This window comes from Neodiprion lecontei, chromosome 2 (genome assembly GCF_021901455.1).
Source record: "Neodiprion lecontei isolate iyNeoLeco1 chromosome 2, iyNeoLeco1.1, whole genome shotgun sequence".
NCBI classification, from domain to species: domain Eukaryota; kingdom Metazoa; phylum Arthropoda; class Insecta; order Hymenoptera; family Diprionidae; genus Neodiprion; species Neodiprion lecontei.
This window is the reverse complement of record NC_060261.1, coordinates 42149591-42169558: the sequence shown is the minus strand read 5'-3', so window position 1 is coordinate 42169558 and position 19968 is coordinate 42149591. Positions and strand designations below refer to the sequence as shown.

General features: G+C 52.5%; 1 protein-coding gene across 6 annotated transcripts in view; it reads left to right on the top strand.

Annotated features, from left to right (window-relative positions):
- The window catches only part of LOC107222053 (homeobox protein homothorax), a 297335-nt gene that overhangs the window by 198251 nt on the left and 79116 nt on the right, over positions 1–19968 (top strand). For all 6 annotated transcript variants that reach the window (XM_046730451.1, XM_046730450.1, XM_046730449.1 and 3 more), the window contains one exon: positions 5147–5295. In XM_046730451.1, coding sequence (XP_046586407.1) covers positions 5147–5295 — 149 coding nt within the window. The remainder of the gene's footprint in view (positions 1–5146; positions 5296–19968) is intronic.

Sequence of the window (19968 nt, the reverse complement as noted above, 5' to 3'; positions counted from 1 at the left end):
CAAAAAAAAAAAAACAAAAAAAAACAGAAACAAAAAATCCATCGGTCCAAGAAAATGGAATTCTCGGAGAAAAACATCGTTTTCTGCACCGATCCAAGCGGATGTTAGCCTGACGGAATCCTTGGACCACCTTGAACGAACGATTCCAACGAACCCTGCAACGTCGTTCATCCGGAGACCAATAATCGGGGCAAATAACTGCAAAGCGGCGGGACCGTGAATCGTGATGGAAAATTGCGGCGACGGTGTGTGGGTGCCGTTTTTATGGTGTTCGAGAATCGGCGAACGCGGTGGAACGCCTGATACAAACGCGCGTGCGAATGTGGGTCGTATTTGCGGAGAAACAGCCGCGCGGCTCGCTAACGAATGCACCTAGATTACTCACGTGTTGCGCTGCAGCGGTAATTGATATATCGATTCCGTCCGCCTCCGCCCCCCTCTGCCGCCGCCGCCGCCGCCGCCGCTCCGCGGGGGCACCGCAACGCACGCGGCAAATCGATCAGTATTCATAGATCGTACGACACATAAAATATACCGGCATGTCCATGAATCAGATAACTGTCACAGAGGCTCCTTCGAACGTCTCAATCAACCCGACTACCTAGGTATACCTTGTTCAATCGGCTATCCCGACCGCAATCGCGTTGTTTATCGAGTTAATTTCACCAACTACACTCGACGAGCGATCTGCACCGATTTCCCCGAATGCGTATCAACGTTTCATTATTCTTAAAAAATTTGTTTATTCAACTTGCATTATTCGTCTTCTTTCCATTATTTTCTGCTTCCGTTTTTCAGCGAATTAATTATCGCGCCCATCGGTCCGATATGCTCCTCGTTTCATCGTTACGGTGTCTCTTTATCTTTTTCTCGTTCCAGTGTATTCTTATTCTTCTTCTCCTTCTTCTTCTAACACTTCAATCGGTTTTACGCTCTGTTGTGTTAACGCGCGGAAGCGGTTCGGGGTTGTTTGAAAACAGACTCGTGAAACACACACGAAATTTGTGATCGCTCGTCGAGTCTGGTCTCTTAATTCGTTGGCTTTTTAAGGGGCATGGGGGGGGGGGGGGGGGTTAGGCAGGGAGCGACAGTTCGGGTCGTTGAAAGAACTTCACAAGGCGGTGCAAGCGTGCGGCGTGCGTGCGTGGATCTATAATAATTTCTCTCTGACGAGAAAAGGCAGGTGTCTTGGCGATAGCCCCAAGTGTCGTTCGCTCTCCCGTTTCGTATGGTTATAGTGTGGCACAGCTATAACGCGTTCGCACCCGTCAGTGTAAACACGAAGGAATTAGGGACCGCGACGCGGGGGCGAAGAAGGGAGGCGGTGAAGATTCGAGATACATTCCCGAAAATCCAAGTTCTATCATAACAATAACACGCTTCGGAGCTAGCGGCGTCGCACACTCGTTAATCCGCATAGCTCCTCTTATTCTTCTTCTTCTTCTTCTTCTTCTTCTTCTTCTTCTTCTTCGTGGTCCCGCTGCGCTCGGTATTTCCGTCCCTCTGCGGGCTTCGAAAACCTCGCGCGTCATCAGAATTAGTAGAATTCGCGAGACACCGGAGGCCGCAGCATATCTCGCGATTTTCTCCCTTCGCCGATTTCTTCTTCTATCGTCGATCCCATCTCCCATCTCGGTGGTTTCAGCAGCTCGCTCACCGAATTAACCGACGGAATTGATACAGTTAACATTAATTACCGGGTCATCGTCACCCTCCGCTACCAGATCGCGTCGCGGTATCTCCTCGCCCGCTAGCTGCTGCTGCTGCCGCTGCAGCTCGATCCTTCGTCGCCAAGCGGCACGGCTGGTTCCATTGACAAAACATTCCACCCGCCGTCGCTCCTACGTCGTTTGCATATTTTTCCGCGTATACATGAACGCGATTCACGAGCAGCCGTCGCGGGAATTGAATATAGCGGGACACGCTATCTTTTCGCATGACTCCCCGGCGCATCGGGGTCAACGGACCGCAACACGAATTCTCTGCCCCGAGGCAATTGGCGACCAACTATTTTCGGCGGTAAACTGCGGCAGCCCGGAGGCTGCACCGACTTCCCCCTTCCCGTCTTCCCCGGGACGATACACGCGGATCCGTGCTTAATTCGAGACTATTTAGCGCCGAGATTAATTGGCGATCGTGGGCGCGTGCGGCCGCCGCAACTCCCGTCCGCCTCCGCTCCTTCCTCGCCTCCTTCTTCGCCTTCTTCTTGTTCTTCTTCTTCTGATGCGCTGCAGTTCGAGATACGAGAGAGGCGCTCGTTGCGTTTCTCGGGAATGATTTAGTGGCTCGCGCACGCCTCGAGAGCCCGACCTTTGTTACGCGCCCGCGTTTCACTTATTAGCGCCTTGTGTCCTCAGCTTCCCGGTCGTTAACGCACCGCCGCGGCTCTGCAACCCCGCCGCAGAATTGTTAGAGGCGAAAGAAACGAGCTTGCGCGATCATCTTCGTCGGGATGCTTCGTCTCGCTGCGCTAGCTTCGGGTTGCCCTCTTGGCGCTTCTTGCTGTAGATCTCCACGTGGTGTAATCGGGGAGAACGCGGGGCTTGAAGCGATACGGAAGTAAACCGATCTGCATTCTTTACCGACGCCTCGAGTAGCTCAAGTTTCTCGTAAAATAGGTCGACCAGGGGATAATTTTCAACTCGCTCTCCTCTTTCTCTTCTCTTTCTCTTTTCGCGCCGTCCTCACGTTCATGCGCCGTGGGAATAATGAGCCAGCAATTCAATCATGGCGGTTTTCGTACAATCTTTTTTTTTTTCTTAACTTCTCAGAATTAGTTGAGGTTACCCAACTTAGGTACGCGTGAAGTTCACACCCTTGATCGATGATCGAATCTAATTCTGGCGAGTCGGTGACTAATTTTTTTTCGTCACAGACTCCGGTTACGACCGAAACAACGTGGTTTGAGGTTCTCGCACCTTATCCGAGGTGTCGAGGAGTGATTGCACCCCGAGGAACCGGAGCTATATATATTTACGGTGGTCCTGGTCCTGGCTGCCTAACTCCAGCGGCGCGCCTCGCACGTATTCGAAATAACCTCGCATATGGTTCCTAAATATAAACCCATCGCTGCCCGACACCCGAATCTTCCACATCGCGTATAGCGCACCACGAGCGGCGCCGCGATTCCCCGCTAGAGAAGAGAAGAGAAGAGAAAAGAAGAGTCGTCGAAGCAGCGCCGGATACCGAGACATTTATTTACTGCCAGGCGCGAGAAGGAGAGGAAAACGCAACCGTATCGCAGCCGTAATACAATCAAAAAAAGTGAAAGGAAAAAGGTAAAGCTCGAAACGCACGACTCCGGGTGCCGTTGAAACGGAAAAGCTCCGGAGCTCTGCGAACTCATCGCGATCGAGTCACCTGCCCTTAAAACTAATATAACTTGCCGAATCTTCCGGATACGCAGGCGGATATAATTCTTCGTTGAAGACCACCCCGTAGAGGTTCCTCGATCGAGCTAAACATAGAGCTAGACGTCGTCTTCTTGCTCGTAATCGTCGTCGTCGTCGTCGTCGTCTCTGCGGTGCGAGCGAGGAGAGGGTTGAGAGTCGCTATACGGCGACTAGTGTAGACACTCATAAATGTATAATTGGCCGCACTTAAATCTCTATAACGCAGCAGTAAAAATGCGTACCCGCTCTGCGTAAATCAACGCGCCGACGATATGGCTCTCCACCTCCGCCCTTCTGGCCCCCCTCTCGCCTCTTATCTTTTTTTTCTCGAGCTCTCACCCGCGTCTACATACTCGTAAATGCAGCTAGTACTACTTTGCTCCCTCGCCCCACCTCTTTCTCATCCCCGGCGGGCTGTCTGCACGAATCCTCGGCGCCTAATCGACGTCACCGATTCTCAGGGAACGTGTTTTTGTTTTTTTTTTTATTTTTTTTTTTTTCTACTGACACTGCCCAAGAGAAGCTTGCATTTGGTATTCGAAAGCTCCCCGCGCCGAGGGGGTGATTTTCGGGGCTGTCACGCGACGCCCTGTACTGGGGGTCGTATTATCGACGACACGTCGCTGCAAAGTTGGTGGTGGTGGTGGTGGTGGACAATCGGTGTGGGAACGACGGGATCACGGTATCCCTCGGGCGAGAGCTGCGGAGGACCGGTACGCAACATTAACCCGATTCGCGGAGTAAATTAACTGCAATCAGAGGGACGCTAGCCGTCCGCCGTCCGCCAACCCCGAACAGACCTTCGTGTATTTACCCACACGAGGGTGTCTTCGGCACCGACAGACGTCGTCGATGAGGGCGATCACCAGGCCGAAAGCTCTCTGGTTTTTGCCAGCTTCCGTGCTTCTCGTGCTAGGTGTACCGTATATTATACTATACCGTAACGAAGTAAGAATTCCTGCAACGAAGGGATCACCGCTCGCCAATTCGGGAGGAAAGTTCCGCAAGCCTGATGGGACGGGCTTTTTCACCCGCAGTTTTCTCTCCGCACAGCCGTCCCTCCCGCCTTGTCGGTCATGGAAAAATGCTCGATCCATCACTTCCCCCGAGTCCCGGTTCCGCTATTGACGAATTCAAAGTTAATCTTGGACAAGGAATACTCGCGGGGCGAGGGACCGACTGCCCCGAGCGACCTGTCATCCCAAACCCCCCGGGAGCGAGTGTCCGCTTCCACTTCCAGCTCGCTTCGCCTCGCCTCAGTGCCCGGACCGCGTTGATCTCTGTGTCGTTGGTCTCTTTGTTTAGTTTTCGTAGGCGTCACTCCAGCCACTTGTTTCGCGTTAGGCGGACCAGTTTTCTCCCGGAACAGGGCTGGAAAGCCCGATGTCTTCTCCGCATTGCCATTCGCTCACCGCCGGACACAACCGAATCTGGATAATGAGATTCAACCCTTTCGTATCCCCGCAACCCGGCGCTGCGCTCTCGCCCTGTATTTGCATTTAAGTCACTTAACTCCGACACCGAGTGAGCGAGGGGAGTTGGCTCGAAATAGAGTAGGCGAGCGGTTTGCGGGCGCGGAGCTCGACTCCGTCATTTCGGGCATTTACCACCGTAATTGATGATTTTTATTTTCGTCACTCTGGAAATATATATATATAGCTCGGCGTGGCGTTCGTTACTCATCGTTCATTCTTGAGTTTCACCCGCTTATGAGCCACGGATCTCTGACCGCAGAATTGTTTCGAATGTTTCAGGTGACGCGAGTAATGCGAGTATCGGGAGCGGGGAAGGCACGGGCGAAGAGGACGACGACTCGTCGGGCAAGAAGAACCAAAAGAAGAGAGGGATCTTCCCCAAGGTGGCGACCAACATCTTGAGGGCGTGGCTCTTCCAACACCTAACGGTAAGTGATTCCTATCGCTGGCTAGATTTGCGATCGGTGATCCGATCGAGGTTAGGCATCCCGCACCTTCGGGGTGACAAAAAGCTTGTTTCGCGAGAATGTGAAGAAACGGGAATCAGTCCTGCAGCGCTGACTTAATGTCCTAACGCGCGGATAAGGGCCGTTGTTCTTGGCCGCCCCGATTCCACCCCCGGGCCTCGGGCCCCTCGCCCCTAATGATTCACGGGTAATCCGAGCTGCAAAAAGCCCAACCCGATTAGACCACCGAACGCTGCCTCCGCCGGTTGGACACCCCGTGGATTTTGGGTGTGATCAGGTTACCCCCGAGCGATATAATCGTATTGCACCACGGTTAATGCCATTGTCGCACACTCCGGCTCCCGCCGCCGCCGCCGCCGCTGCCACGCCGCGCCCTTGATTCTATTGGTTATGACGTGCCGAACTGTACCAAGCTTACGGTTTAACCTACGTACCGATCCATGCTCGTGTTCCCCTCATGTGCGGTCGACGTACATGCATAGACCCACACGGACAAGCACGTGGCGTTCGGTCGAAGATTTTGTTTCACACGCGGCACGATGACGCGTGTGTATTGGTCTACCACGGATGCCTGCGTACGTGTGCCGGTAATACCTTGTACTTTTGGTACGACCATGGTTGGCTTCTAGAGTTCTAGCCTAGGGGAACGACCAGGACGTCGTCTCGGTGTTGGGTTATACCTTCCAGTGCACCGTGGAAAGTTATTTTAAGAGCCGGGATATCGATCAAACACTTTGTCTGCTCTGAAAGAATCTTTTTCTCTTTCTTTTCCTTTTTCATTTTGTTTTATGCTCTCCGCTTTACTGTCTCTATTTTATTTTATTTTTTCTCCTCGGGTATTATGCGTATATGTACATATATACACATATATATATATCTAAACTGAAAGTTTGTTCCGAAGTACGCGTATGTATACACTGAGTCTAAATTGCTCTCTTTTTTAAGTTCACTATAGCTTTGTTGGTTGCCACTGAGAAACCCGAGGTTGTCGCTACTCGTCTCGAATACTTAAAAGTCACTCGGTGATGATCAATTTGAATTCGAATAGGGCTTAGTGTCCGAGGTTCTGAGTCGGTAGAATGGTAGCTGCAAAGTTGAGCGTCATCTCTTTGAAAAATTAGCAAAACGTTGGAACGTAAGAATCGCACTTCATCATTCGTGCACAATTGTCGGATCATTTGTAACGCATAATTGGAAGATTTTTTATAACGGTATTTGATACGATTGCGAGAAATTTGAGAATATTGTTTCCATTCCTGGTATTTTACATTCGAGGGTGCTTTTCAATTCCTCAACTTTGTTCCAGAAGACTGTTTACGAATTCGGAAGAGTTGAAATTATACATTCAAGCTATATCGGGCTGTTTTTAACGGTAGCGATTCTTCATTCGAGTGTTCGTGTTCGTCGAGGGATGAAACGACGTTACTTTGCGGTGTCTAACTTCGCTACATGGAAATTCTTCCGGTAACATCCTTGGAAAGGGTGCGAAATTTAATCAAAGCGTTGTCGAGGGTCGGAGGCAGAGGCAGCGATTCGGCAAATATGTGCTAGGAGATTGGCGTGCGAGAGCCATTCATTCCGGTTCTATCAAATGAATTTAATTTACATCCTGCTGTCCGTCGCTCTCGTCAGGACTCCGGGGCTCGGGAAGGTCTAAAACCACAATCCGGTGGCGAGGGTGCAGCCAAGCGAGCGATGCCGGGAATCAGCTGTGTACACCTACGTACACACACACACACACATTTATATATACATACACGCACGTTCCGAATAGTGCGAGGAATCGTCGAGGACTAGGGGTCGTCACCTCCTCGTTCGGCGGTGTAAAGATTCTGCGCAGTTCGACGTCTGGGCGTCACTTCTATCCTCCATCGTGAGGAATGGCAGTCCGCCAATTCTCATCGAGAGACACGCCGTGTTAGAAACTCCGCACAGCCAGTGCGTGGAAGTATCACCGGGAATAATTGAGGGAAACTTCGCTCTCTGATGTGTGCGGGGGCGACGCGACGACGAACCTGAGCTTGCAAACGTCGCTGCCGCACGGAGTAGCGAAGTCAACCATGATGTATGCCGGGCTTCCGTCTAATTAAACTTCGGAGGGTTGGCTCGTTCAAGCCGCGCACGTTCCTCGGGTGCGGGATTCAAAATGACAAACCGGAGAGACACAGCCTCCACCCGGGTATACCGGCTTTCCCAAATAGTTCCGCGCCGACCTCGGCGTCGTCCTTGTCCGTCCCGCGTTTCTTCGTTACCGACAAATTATTGCGCTGTACCCGAAACACCGACGTCGAGGGAACCTTCGACCCCGAATATCCGGTATGCCGTCTTCCTCGCGGGTTACTCGGGTGTCTACCTATCCGCAGGTGAACGCCAGACACAAACGTCACTTTCTCGCATCTCGCTCGCCCGTCGTAAACTGTAATATGCAAATAAATCCAGATGTATACGCTTGCCGTAGAATGGAACCGTGAACTTGAGTAGGTTCGTATGTACACGCGTTAAAAGAGACAGATTCGGGGAGGGAACGAAAGTCGCGTTAGAGCAATTATTTTCTCGCCTATTCATCCAGCTTCTGATCCCGGGTTAGCTAAAAGTACAAATTCACTCGAGCGCAATAACAATTACGCGAAAAAACCGGTGCAATAAACGGAATGAGGTAAAAGAAGAAAGATTGAATACACCGGGTCGAGATATATAATCCATTTTAATTTAACCGAGAGAGATATATCCGTCTAGCTTGCAGTTTCTTATTCTCGACTGCCGTGTGCCCCTCGCGCGGTACTTTTCTCGTATCAATGAAAGGGTTTCACGAAATTACATTCGCCCGTGGGACGTCGAGTCACAATCTCCGGACTGCGCGGAGTACAAAGTATTTATTTCGCGTGGACATCGCTGAATTGCACTCAGGTGCAAGTGCGCTTTTGCGACCGCCGTTGCACTTTGTCTCGCTTAACTCCGCGGGCCGTATAATCGCGCGTAGAAATCTATGACACAGCCGCGGTTTTCCCGACGATCATTACAGGAATTTTCAATAACTCGATAAAGTTTCCCCGATATTCCCGCGGGATCGCTGCGGCGCAGATTGAGAACACCGTTCGCGGGGCAATTCGAGCGTGCCGCAAAACACTACGCGGATATCTTAAACAATTTGCATAGACAATGATAGCGGGAGTTTTTCGACGGGCATAAAGGGGCTCGGGTCGGTACTTGACGGAGTCGACTTGACTCGACGTCGACGCCGCGACGCGAGGTGAGGCGAGGCGAGGACGACGCCCCTCGACACCACCGAGCGTTTTATGCCGCCATAACCATAGCCCGGCATGGCCCACTTAGATCCGCTATCGCGCCCCGCGCCCGTCACCAAGACCTGCGCTGATATCTATTGTCCACCGCGCTCTTTCACGGGTCACGAGCGTCTCGTCCTGGCGCCGAACGGAGAAGAAGGCCCAGCCGAAAGAGGCCCCGACAGGGCCCGGTAAGGACGAGCTCCAACCTTCGCCGGGCGTCGAATCGGCCGTCGGTCGCACCGCGTCCCGAAGAAGGGACAATTCCTTTGCGGCTTGAGGCCTTTTTGTCGCGCGACTACATCGCTTAGGCGAAGCGAGACACGCCCGTTGTCACCCCATCACCTCTAAAAGACGTGGAAGAGACGCGTTTGCATACATTCGCTAACCCACGCGGGTGTTTTTCCGCTCGAACAAATCCCGGATACGCGACGTACGTTTCTTTCGGTGGGTGCACTCGGCCAAGGAGTCAATGTAGACTTGACCGAACCGACTCGAGCTGAGCGCGCAGCTCGTCTCCCGAATTTTGGCCAAGGGCAGCGGAAGGGTCGACCCAGACGATGTAATTTCCTCTCCAAAGTACGCGGGTGGTTGTTTCGTGTCACGACCGCCGTTTCGCAGTTCCGGCCCGAGCCGCATTTGAATATAATACATTCGGCATTCCGAGTCTCGAGCAGCCGAGCAAACTGTAATTATGCCGATTCGAGAGCTATTGCGATCGCGGTGAACCTGCGTCGATACTCGAGCGGCCGCGCAGCCGCCTCCGGTTGTCGATAACGTCGAAGGAGGAAAATTGCGAGGCGTCTCGAGCCGCGGAATGATTAAAAAAGGGTCTTAGAGCCGGGAGATAATTGCAAAAACTACCCGACGACCCCTCGCGCAGTCCGCTCGCCGGGCGAGCGAGCGCAGGATTAGACTGTCGACCCGCGACAACGTAAGCCCCCATTTTTGCGAAATTTATCGCCGTTAATCCTTCACCTCGCAGCCATCGTCCTCCGCTCTCTTGTCGATATTAAAAATAATAAAAGTAGTCGAGCCTCCGCGACGGGTAGAGTCCTGCAGCCCGTAACACCACCACCCACCTTACGCCGTCCCTCCGCTTTCAGCCCATTCCGTACCTCATCCACCTCGTGAATGTCTCGCCCACCTCCTCGCGGCTTAATCCCGACGGATTTAAAATATTCGTATCTTGAATATGCATTCATAGGTCTAAACCTCCGGATAGGTTCGGGATGGGACCCTCTCTTCGCGGCTGCGTTCGAATACATATTCAAGTTGCGAGGGGCGGCGGGCGGCCCTGAGCCCGGTATTAGCTCGGCCACTCATTACCCTTTCCGGTGCCACTTGTCGCGAGACGTAATCCTACGTCCGTCCTAAACGGCTCGCGATGGGCTTAGGCCCGGCCTACAGGCCCTCCGGACCATCGCGTGGCTCGTCTCCCCCATCCGTCAGGATCGTCGCTCCGAGCACTTCGAGTCTTTGAGAATTCTCGTTCCCGCGGAGAGGGCCCGGAGGCTTGTCGAAAAGTGCAAAATACTTTAATCGAAAATCTCATCTCCAGGAGTTCGCACCTGACCGTAAGATCGGCGAACCTTCTCTCGTCCAAAGGCAGGGAGCGATCGCTCCGCGATACTGGAGCAATGCCATTAACCAGTGCTCACAATCCCCCGGGGCGTTGTAAATTCCTCTCGGGTATCAAGGAGACAAAGATGGGCGGAGGGGGGAGCGGGAAAACGACGGTTCACTGACCAGCTCTCTTGCGTAGGTGTGACTGCGGTTGTAGGTGGCAGCCCATTAAGGAGAGTGCAGAGGATGGTATCTGGTTCGTAAGGTCCTTCGCGGGTTGAGGTTCGCCGTTAGCGCTCGGCCAGCAGGTTCGCCCGACGAAGTGGCATCAATACTTGATGCGCGTACCCTGCCTCCTGGTTCCCAGTCCCGGGAACAGTTCTGGACGGTCCGGGTCCGTCCGGACGAAGTGGCGCGTGGGGTGACCTATGGGTTATATTATTCACAATACATTAAGCGCTTTCACAGTGCAGGCCGACGGGCCGGGACTCGGAAAGCAGAGTGCTCCGCGATTCGGGGGGAATGGGGGAATGGGGGGATGGGGGGATGGGGGGATGTTATCGTCGTCGGCGGGTAGTCGGATGAAATCGATGCGTTGCACCCATCGGAGACGCGTGCAGGTTCTCCGGTTCATTGACGTCACTCCGTGTGTTTACCGGTGGTCAATATTTGTGACACCAGGCGCGTGCTTTCCCCGTGTTTTTTCGAGCGACCGCGTTCAGGTGATTCGGGTAACGCACGGGTCTCCGGTGACTCCGCGACGCCTTCGACGTCGAGTGCGGGCGAAGATGCGGGAAGACGGGGAGCGGAGAGGAGGATTCTCTGTTCGATTGCCAGGCCCGGCGACCCGGCCATCCTTTAATTCGGGCTGACAGGTGAACCCACCCTCCCCGCCTACGCTATCCCTCGGGGTAAGATAGACCCGTACCCGGGATTTCCTACGGGATCCGGCGGATCTTATATCACGGGCAGCCATCTCTATACAAGCAATCCCGCCGACCCCGGCCGAACCATACGCGCGCGGCAAGTGTTGATCAAACCTTACGGTCCTCGGTAACTTTCACCTCAAGCTCTTTTATTTCTCGTTAGTTCGCCACTGCACGCGCCAAGCTTCTGGACCTGACATTTCTCCCTCAATAATTTGCGTACCCAACTTCAATTCTCTCTGTCTTTCTCTCTCCGCGACTTGATTAACTTTTAACCGGTGATTTAAACTACCCAGAGTCTTTATGCTCACCGTCTTTCCACGTCCCCGCTCAATACTCGGCCACTTGAAAACCCGACCGGCTTATATCGCGAGAAAGCAGCAAACGCGCAATAAAATATTAGCGAGTAGTTCGCTGCGTGGTTCGGGCCTCCTCGTATTACCGGGGATATGTCATCCCGTGGGACCATTAAACGCTCGCCAGGGGCGAGTCGGTCAAGCGATCCGGCAGCCCAGCGTCGAAGGACGATTCGGCTCTCGCGGTCTCAAGCTCCGAAACGGATTACCTTTTCAAGAGATTTTCAAAGGGCGAAACTTCCGCCGAGTGAAGTCTGTCGCCGATTAGATCAGCCTGTCCCTGGGAGGGAAAAAATAACGGGCAAATTTGAAAAGAGCACGGAAGAATCGTCCGCAACCACCCCTGGGTTTATTCAGCTACGAGGGTTTTCCCGGGGCGCGCTGTCTGTGATTTTACAATACGTGTCGCGCGCACGGACTGAATGATCAATTACCGCCGTTGTGTGTGTTTAATTAATTATTATTTCATTAATTACACGGTACAGAGATCCGGTGTTGCATACCGCGTCGCACCTCTTCTCCCCTCCTACGAACAACACCGCCGGGTTCATTCTCGCTGCTAATCGCGTTAATTCACAATTACACGTAACCGAACGTGAATTATTTATCAGCGTCGAAACAGCGCGCCTCGCCGCAAAACACCTTCCCCGGGGCTTCGCTCGAAAGTATCAACGATTTTTTTTGCTTTATTGTTTCTTTTACTCCTCGCCGTGGATGGTCCCGAGACCGCGTTCATCGATCGGCGTCAATCTGAGTGAATTTCAATCGCGGACTGTGTTCGCGTTTTCAGATCTGTATCACAGTCCTGCACATGCGGCAGCAGCGGCACCGGCAGCAGCTTGGTTCGAACGTCGCGCGGCGCTGATACTAATTGGAGAAAAATTCTCGGTGCGCATCACTGGGCTTAGAAATTATCCGTCGTAGATAAGGATCGGCTGTCGCGTCGAGTCGCCGTCACTGCGATGCATAATCTACACCGTCAGGATCAGGAATAATTACTTTACAAACCGGGCATACCTCATATACCCGTCTTCGTTCCTCGCGGCGCGGCGTCTCGGCGCCGAAGAGAAATGGCTCCTTTGCCGAAGCCGGAGTCTCGGGACAGTACGAGACTTAACAGGCACCAAAAACTCACGTCTCCGCGAAATTCGAGCGACCGCGTTACGATAGCGACCATTGATAAGCGCGTCTGCCGTTAAAGCACCGGGAATAATTCACCGTCCAAGTTCAGCTTGGCTAATCCGTCTCCTGCCTGATTTAGCCAACCGGATAATTAACCGACCGTCTAATTTGTCGCCGAAAATTCTCGCGGATGGAACGAAGGTGTGCGGAACAGTCACTGGCACCTGGGTATTTTACCGTTGCAAGCTCGCCTCCAGATTTCTACGCGCTGATGACCGATGATTAACTTCCTACGTCAATGCAGATGAGGTCTTCACCCTTCGACCTGTCGCCGCTTCTCTCGTCTCGCGGAAAAAGAAACGCGCCGTATCTCTCTTGTACTATCGCTCGCGCGCATCGCGATTTCGTCGCGAGCGTTTTTGCTAACGGGGCGGTTAATTAGCGCGGTTGGTATTTGGCCGTTCTCCTTTCGTCGAATCGGCACCTCCGACCGTTCTCTCGGTGATGCGCGATCCGGAGTTTTTGCCCCGCGAACAGCTTAGGCGAGGTTAGGCGCGTATGACATTCTTTCGGGCGCCAATGAGTTCGGCCAGGCGTTGACGAGCCGGCACGGTCCGTCGAGATGTTTTCTGAAGGTGCCTTCTGCTCATTCTCACCACCAGACAGCGGAATGCCTTCTCGCCGGCTATCACCGGCCGACCACAAAAACTTGATGCGTCGGCTGAAAAGCGAGACCGCCGACACCGGCGAGAAGGGGTAATCCGACACGGTGCATAATATATAACATAATACACACCGCTCCTTCGGCCCGTTGCACCAACCCGTACGCCATGCGCGGTGTATCGGGTTACAACTTATTTGAGGTGACTGCGTTTTAACTACGTTCTTTACGCGCGCAGTTGCTGTACAATCAAACGCATTTCTTATTTTCCCCCGATCTACGGGGCGAGGGGAAATCACACGTAGCTTCTCCTCGTCTTTAGCCTGCGTATAATATCTCGAGTCTCGCTTCTAATTCTGAAACGCTACAGGGTCGTTTCGATTCGCTGTACCCTGTGAATATATGTTGCGACGGAAATTATAACCAGATAACTTTCACCTGTTATCGCTTTAACTACGTTGATGAATGTGTGTTTATATAGACGTAACGAAAGGAATTTTTATCCGAATAACGAAAACGGGTTCTCGGAATATACGTCTTGGAAGAGCCGTGTTAAAGGAGAGACCGCGTCATAAGCCAAGCGGTAAAAATAATACCGAAAAATGCAGCTCGATGAGGGACATTCGTTTTTCTTTTGCCAAATTATAACTGAGAGAATTGTTGAAATTTCGAACGTTTTACCGCGGATCTCTTGGCCCGTCAACCGGAGTCTTTGATCCGTGAAGCAGGTTCCTTGTCTGTGCAACGACGCCGCTTGGAACGGAGCAGCGCGCAACGGTTAGTTGGCCATGGGATACGTGGATGCACGGCGCAAGGCATTACAGAGCGTCATCTGTTGTCCGTGCAGAATTTCACGCAAGTGTAATGGACCGTTTAACGACAATTTCAGAAGTAGCGGCCCGCGGAAAAATGAATGCGTCTACCGTTCGCTCTCTCAATGCTGCCGTGATTCCAGACTCTTCCCTCTTCCCTCTCGCTCCCGCCTAGTATAGCGCTCTTTCTCTCTCTCTCTCTCTCTTCCTCCCGCGTTTCAGGCCGAATGGTAAAGCCCGAGGAGGTCGAGAGGGCCGCGAGCGTGTACGTCGTGAGAGAAAGAGAAAGAAAACCGGCTGAAAATATCCTCTCATCATTATTTTTCCTTAAATAGTGGCGTAAAAGTGCAGGGTGGGCTCTCGAGGGATGGTCGAGGTATACGTACGCCGGGATGCGGGTGGGAGCGAGAGGCAGGATCGCCTGGAAGGAGTCGAAGGATCCGAGGTATGGGGGGCCGGGAAGACGAGGGGCGCGCGGGGGGCCCGGGGAGATTTATGACAGGCGTTAAGCAGTAATGAAATTGCTCGTTGCTCGCGTCTCGGGGAAGGAGGCGCAGTGGGAACCGGGAAGGAAGAACCGAAGACCGGGAACCGGGAACCGGGAACCGCTAGGGAGGGGGGCGAGGCACCTTGTACCAACAGTCACGTGGTGTAATTACCTCTCCCAGCTGCGTGCTGCGCCGCGCTAAACTCGCGAGTTTTATAATCGCCTTATTTCTTCATCTATCCCGCGTCCTGAAAGACGTGCGGTATCGAGGGGGTGGTACAGGTGGGTGCCTTGACGTGTTGCACAGGTAGCACACATTTGCCGAACAGTTTTTCTGATCGTGAATTACAACCCCGTTTTAGTTTTATTCTCTTTCCTTTTTTTTTCATGCACCGCTAACTTGGCACATGATCCGCACCTTTTGTAAAACCTGTAACGGCAAAACGATGAGAAAGTATTGTATCTTTCTTTATTCAACGTCTAAGAACGAGGACGAATTATATACCGCATACCGTGGCGAAATTTTTGAACCGATGAATTTTTGCCCATCCGGAGAAAATCGCTGAATGTGTTGGTAGAAATAAAATCTATCGGCTTTTTCTTCCCTCGGCTGCAGACTGCAGGACCTTTTCCCTCCGTTGACTCTCTTCCTTTCCCACTGCGCGACAGTCGGTTCCCGTTCTCGTTTCTTGCGCGACGGGATAAACTGGGATAAATGTCCCGGAAATATAGTGGCCCTGCCGGCAGCGACCGGAAATGGAAGCTTGTGGTCGGATACGGATATATATTTCGTTTGGCTTGGCGAATTTTTTTTCTTTTTTTCTCCTCTCTCTCTTTCCTCTCCTTCCCCATTTTCACGGCCCTTCTCAACGTTTTCGAGACCGTATAACAGTTTTTGATATCCGGAGGGATATGTTTTCCTTGTCGAACCGCAGAGCGACCACGAAACGATTTCATTCCTCACCGCAATTGCTTCCCAGCTGTTGTTTTCCGAAATATGTATACATATCAGTGTCGGGAATATTTCCGTGTCTAGAAACATCGGAAATTAACGCCGTTGAGAATAAATTCTACGTTAGAACTGCAGTGAGATATATTCTGAAGCTATATGCTGAAGAATTCACGAGCGTGTAATCTGTTATACCCACATGTATAATCAACCTTATATTTTACCAACCTCGTACCTACTTCTAATCACAATACACAGAGCGAGCCAACTCTGATCCCGTGGCGAGTGGCCAATCAAATTCCACCGGCGGGGTTGCTCGATGACGTCAGATAAAAATAGAACTCGCTGATCCCCAGAACCCGATACGAACCTCGGTCGACGCATATTAGCCATCCCGTCGAAGACGGGTCCTCCGACTGGATTCTGAAACCGCGCGAATGCCGCGTGTACATTTTTTTGATCCTGCATTGTCTTTTCTTTTTTAAATTCGGTTCCGAAACGTGTGTATATGTGTGTGTGTGTGTGTTTCTAACGGCTGTCGTCTGAGATGAGGAAAAAAACCAAAGGTCAAAGGAGTGACGAGAGCAAGTGAGAGGGAGAGAGGCGCGGAAGACTTGTCAAAGTATACGACGGGCGTTAAGGTCTTTCAGCGTTGTACAAAGTGTGTATAGACCGCGATAATCCGACGCTCAACGTCGCGACGGTAACTTGGAGGGCCGCCCCCTCACCGTCTCAAACCGTTAAGTAAGAACCGGCGGGCTCTTCCGACGTCTCGTATAACAGGAGTAAAAAGAATTTTTACAAGCTCGCGGGTAGTCCGGCATTAATTAAAACCATCTGAATTATCGAGCTTTGGAACGAGTTATTATACTCTTCTTTTGTACAGTTCCTCGCTCAACGCGGAGACGAGAGCCGAGCTTCTCTGAAATTCCGGCTCGTCTTCGTCTTCGTCGTCGTCGCGTTGAGGAGAATGCAAATTGTTCGCTGCAGCAGCCCTCAACGTTCCTACGTCGCTCTTGAGATGCGCGGATAGACACCGAGGCACTGAGTGCAGTAGACCAGAGGGAATGAGAGGGAGTGAGAGAGCGAGAGAGAGAAAGGGGCAGAGGAGAGTCCCGGCATCGATCTAGTCGACGGCCTGGCCGGGGGCGGAGCAGCGGCAGGGACACAGGTGTGTCTGCGTCTGCCGGCTTACCGCCTCGCGCCTGAACCACCCTTGAACAACCCCGTTCGGCGCTAATACCGGGGCGGCGATGCACGGTTGAAATTTACGCATGCATGCCGGGCGAGATGTGGGAATATTTCGGAAAAGTTCCGAGTTCGTCGAGCGGAATGCGGAAAACGTCGCGGAGGAGAACGCGAGAGTGATTCTTCGGTATGGTAGAAACGTATAACCTGAGGTGAATCGAAGTATGGATGGGTAGAGAGAAACGTTTGCGTATGTACGGAACGCTGAGAGAAAAAGATTTATCGGGCGAAGAGAGGGGAGAACTTTCTTCTTGTAGCCGTTGTGAATAAATTAGGAGGCCGAGATTATCCGGCTCTCCGTGTGCGCGGCGTGTAATGTAATGGATACGACCAACCCGAGGCGGCCGGGCGGCCGGACCGCGTAGAATCCGGGCGTAGAGAACCGCCACTAGCGAACAACAAACCAGTCTGATTAATTATTTCGGTTTAAATTCGAAACCGGGAACGATACCGCAGCGCCGCGGCGGCCGGGACGACCAGTTCCGAGAAGATGCTGCGCGGGCGGCTGGGACGCGTCTTCGATATTCGAGGCCGGTGCGCTTCGAGTTCCATCGTCCATCCGTCCTCGGGAGTCTCGAGGAGGCGAGACACTCGTTACTCCTTTGACGGAGGGGGGAGATTAAAATCAGAGATTTCTGTCAGACGCGTAAACAAGAATCTCCCGGCCCTTCGACGCTGGTTTCGATTCGTCGGAGATTTATATCCCGCGTCGTCACCGACGCGACGCGTTTCTCACGCTGTCTGCCGAATACGGCAATTAGGTACTTTGTTTCTTCCTCCGTTTCACCCGGGGACGGATCGGTTTTCCGCCATTTTCGGGATGAGGAGGCTACTCGTTTCCTTACGACCTACGTATTCCCTGCGTTCCGCGAGGAACGAACCCGCGGTACGATCTCTCCAACTCGGCGGATGAAACAAACGGTCGAAATAAAACGAGGATGCGAGAGAAGAGGAGACTCGGACGGAGAAACGCTCGGAGATCATCTGCTGCTGTAACAGGCTGCCAGCTGGCAAAAAAGTAAAACGAGAGAGCTGCTCGTACGGCCGTGCAAGCTGAAGCTTTGCGGCAATTTCGGATTATTTTCAACCTGGTTGCATACCAGGTAATACCCGAGAGCTGGAGGGTCGTTCTTCTGCTCTCGAGGAGGCGGGACAGACGATGCAGCGAGATCAGGGTTGATCAACCGCCCGTCATCCCGCTCTGATCCAAGTTGTAGTGAAATCGAGAACCGTGATCGTTGTCAGAGCTTGCGTTTCGAATCGGTAACAAAAACCGACCAGCCTCCTTCACCCTACGCGGCGTGTTACCGCAAGCTCGAAAATTCACGGAGAAGACGTTCATCTCGGGAATAAATAACACCCATCCAACCAAGGCGATGCGATCTCCAGGCTCTCCTATCTCCCGATTCTCTCCCACGCGACGAGGAACAACGGCCTGAAACGGAGCCCGCGGGGTAACGGGGTTAACGCCAGCCGCGACTTACCTACCTTCGCAAGCTACCCTGGGTTAGAAAGTGAGAGGTGGAGAAAAAGGGGGGTGGGGGGGGAGGGGGTGGCGGTGGTGGTAAGGCAAGGGTAGAAGGAACCCCGCGCTTCTGTCGACGCTACCGTCGACGGAGGCGTCCGCGTCGGCGTCGCCCGACGGAGGTGGGGCTGGTTCCATTTTGTTTCTCTGCCGGCGTGTGGCGATGCGATAGCAACGGCACTCTGTCAGACCCTGACGTTATCACGACACCCCTTCCACTAGTCACGGGGTCGAGGTACGTACGGACGGCTCCCGGTTTCTGGTTTCTGGTTTCTGGTTTCTGGTTCCCGGCTTGCCCCTATCCTCCCCTTTCTAACCACCCTGCCCCGCGTTATGCCGCCGCCCGCTCTACGCGGATCAAGTCCGCGGATTTTGCTCCCGGTTAGGTACTGCAGGCGCGGGGAGACCGGGCGAGGCTACGCTTTTGACGCCGATAAGATTTCACCCTTCCGAACGGACTTTGCTAACGGGCAAACCCGGAGGTGAAAACTAATTGCGAACGGTTTTTCGGCCTGCTGCAGAGACGTCGTTCCGGATCGTTGAGACAGCGAAAAGGACGTCAATTTGCGTGAGATTGATATGGGAACCATGATGCACGATGCGGATTGTACAGCTTACTATTTGCATCGGAGTGGCGTTTCCGTCTTATTGTTTGTACCGCTACATTGCAATCATGGTTGCCTCGGATCTGAGTTTTACCCTCATCTTGCGTTCGCGTCATGGGATTAAAGGACGAATATAGAAATTCTTGCTCACAGCTACTACAACGACGCATGAAATCATCTCTAAATCCGTGTAGTCGACAAAAATTCATCATTATTAAAATAATCTAAATCTAGTTTCATTCCTATTGATCAGATTAATGCGAAACAAATGTTGAAGGTGAGATGTCAGGATATTCCGAATAGCCTGTCGAATGTTTGCAGCAACGTTGACACCGCGTGCGATACAGAGTTGGAGATATTGCAGTACGGTTAAAGTCCAAAAGGAAACGCGTTAAGTTGATTAATTTAAAAACGCTTTTTTCATCGGTAATAAAAACTGCTGCACGCGGTAGCTGCTCGCAACCAGCAGCTATACCGCGAGGCTTGTACATACCACCACCACCACCACCACCACCACCAACAGCAGCAGCAGTAGCAGCAGCATCAGGTAGAGGGGCTGAGCTTCCGCGCACCAGTGCTCGCTAATGGTACGAAAGGGGTGGTGAAAATAAAGAGGCACCGATGGAGTGGGAAGCGGCGATGTCGGGGGAATGAGGAGGAGGTGGAGGAAGAGGAAGCGTGACGGGGAGTGAGGAGGGAGGAGGGGGTGACTGTAATTAAAACAGGAATGTTAATTACTCTTTGCATTACCGAAAAGCGCGTTATTACTGCAACTGTGCCGCCCTTGTCTCGCTCTCCCATATGCCACTACGCCGTGTGTGTGCTCGGGATTGTATTCGTGTTCAACGTTACTTTCGCAAGTGTGGCCCATGCGTGTGCACCTTCTCACACCAAAGCGAACCACCCACGCAGACATGCAAACCGACGGCACCGCCTAACCCGCCAAGAAGAACATCCATTCGTGAACATAAACCTCTCTGTCGACACGGACCTTTCGTCAATGCTCCTTGGGGCGAAGTCCACTCTCTCTCTCTCTCTCTTTTTCTCTTTCTCTCTATATATATATATATATATATATATATCTATGGCCACG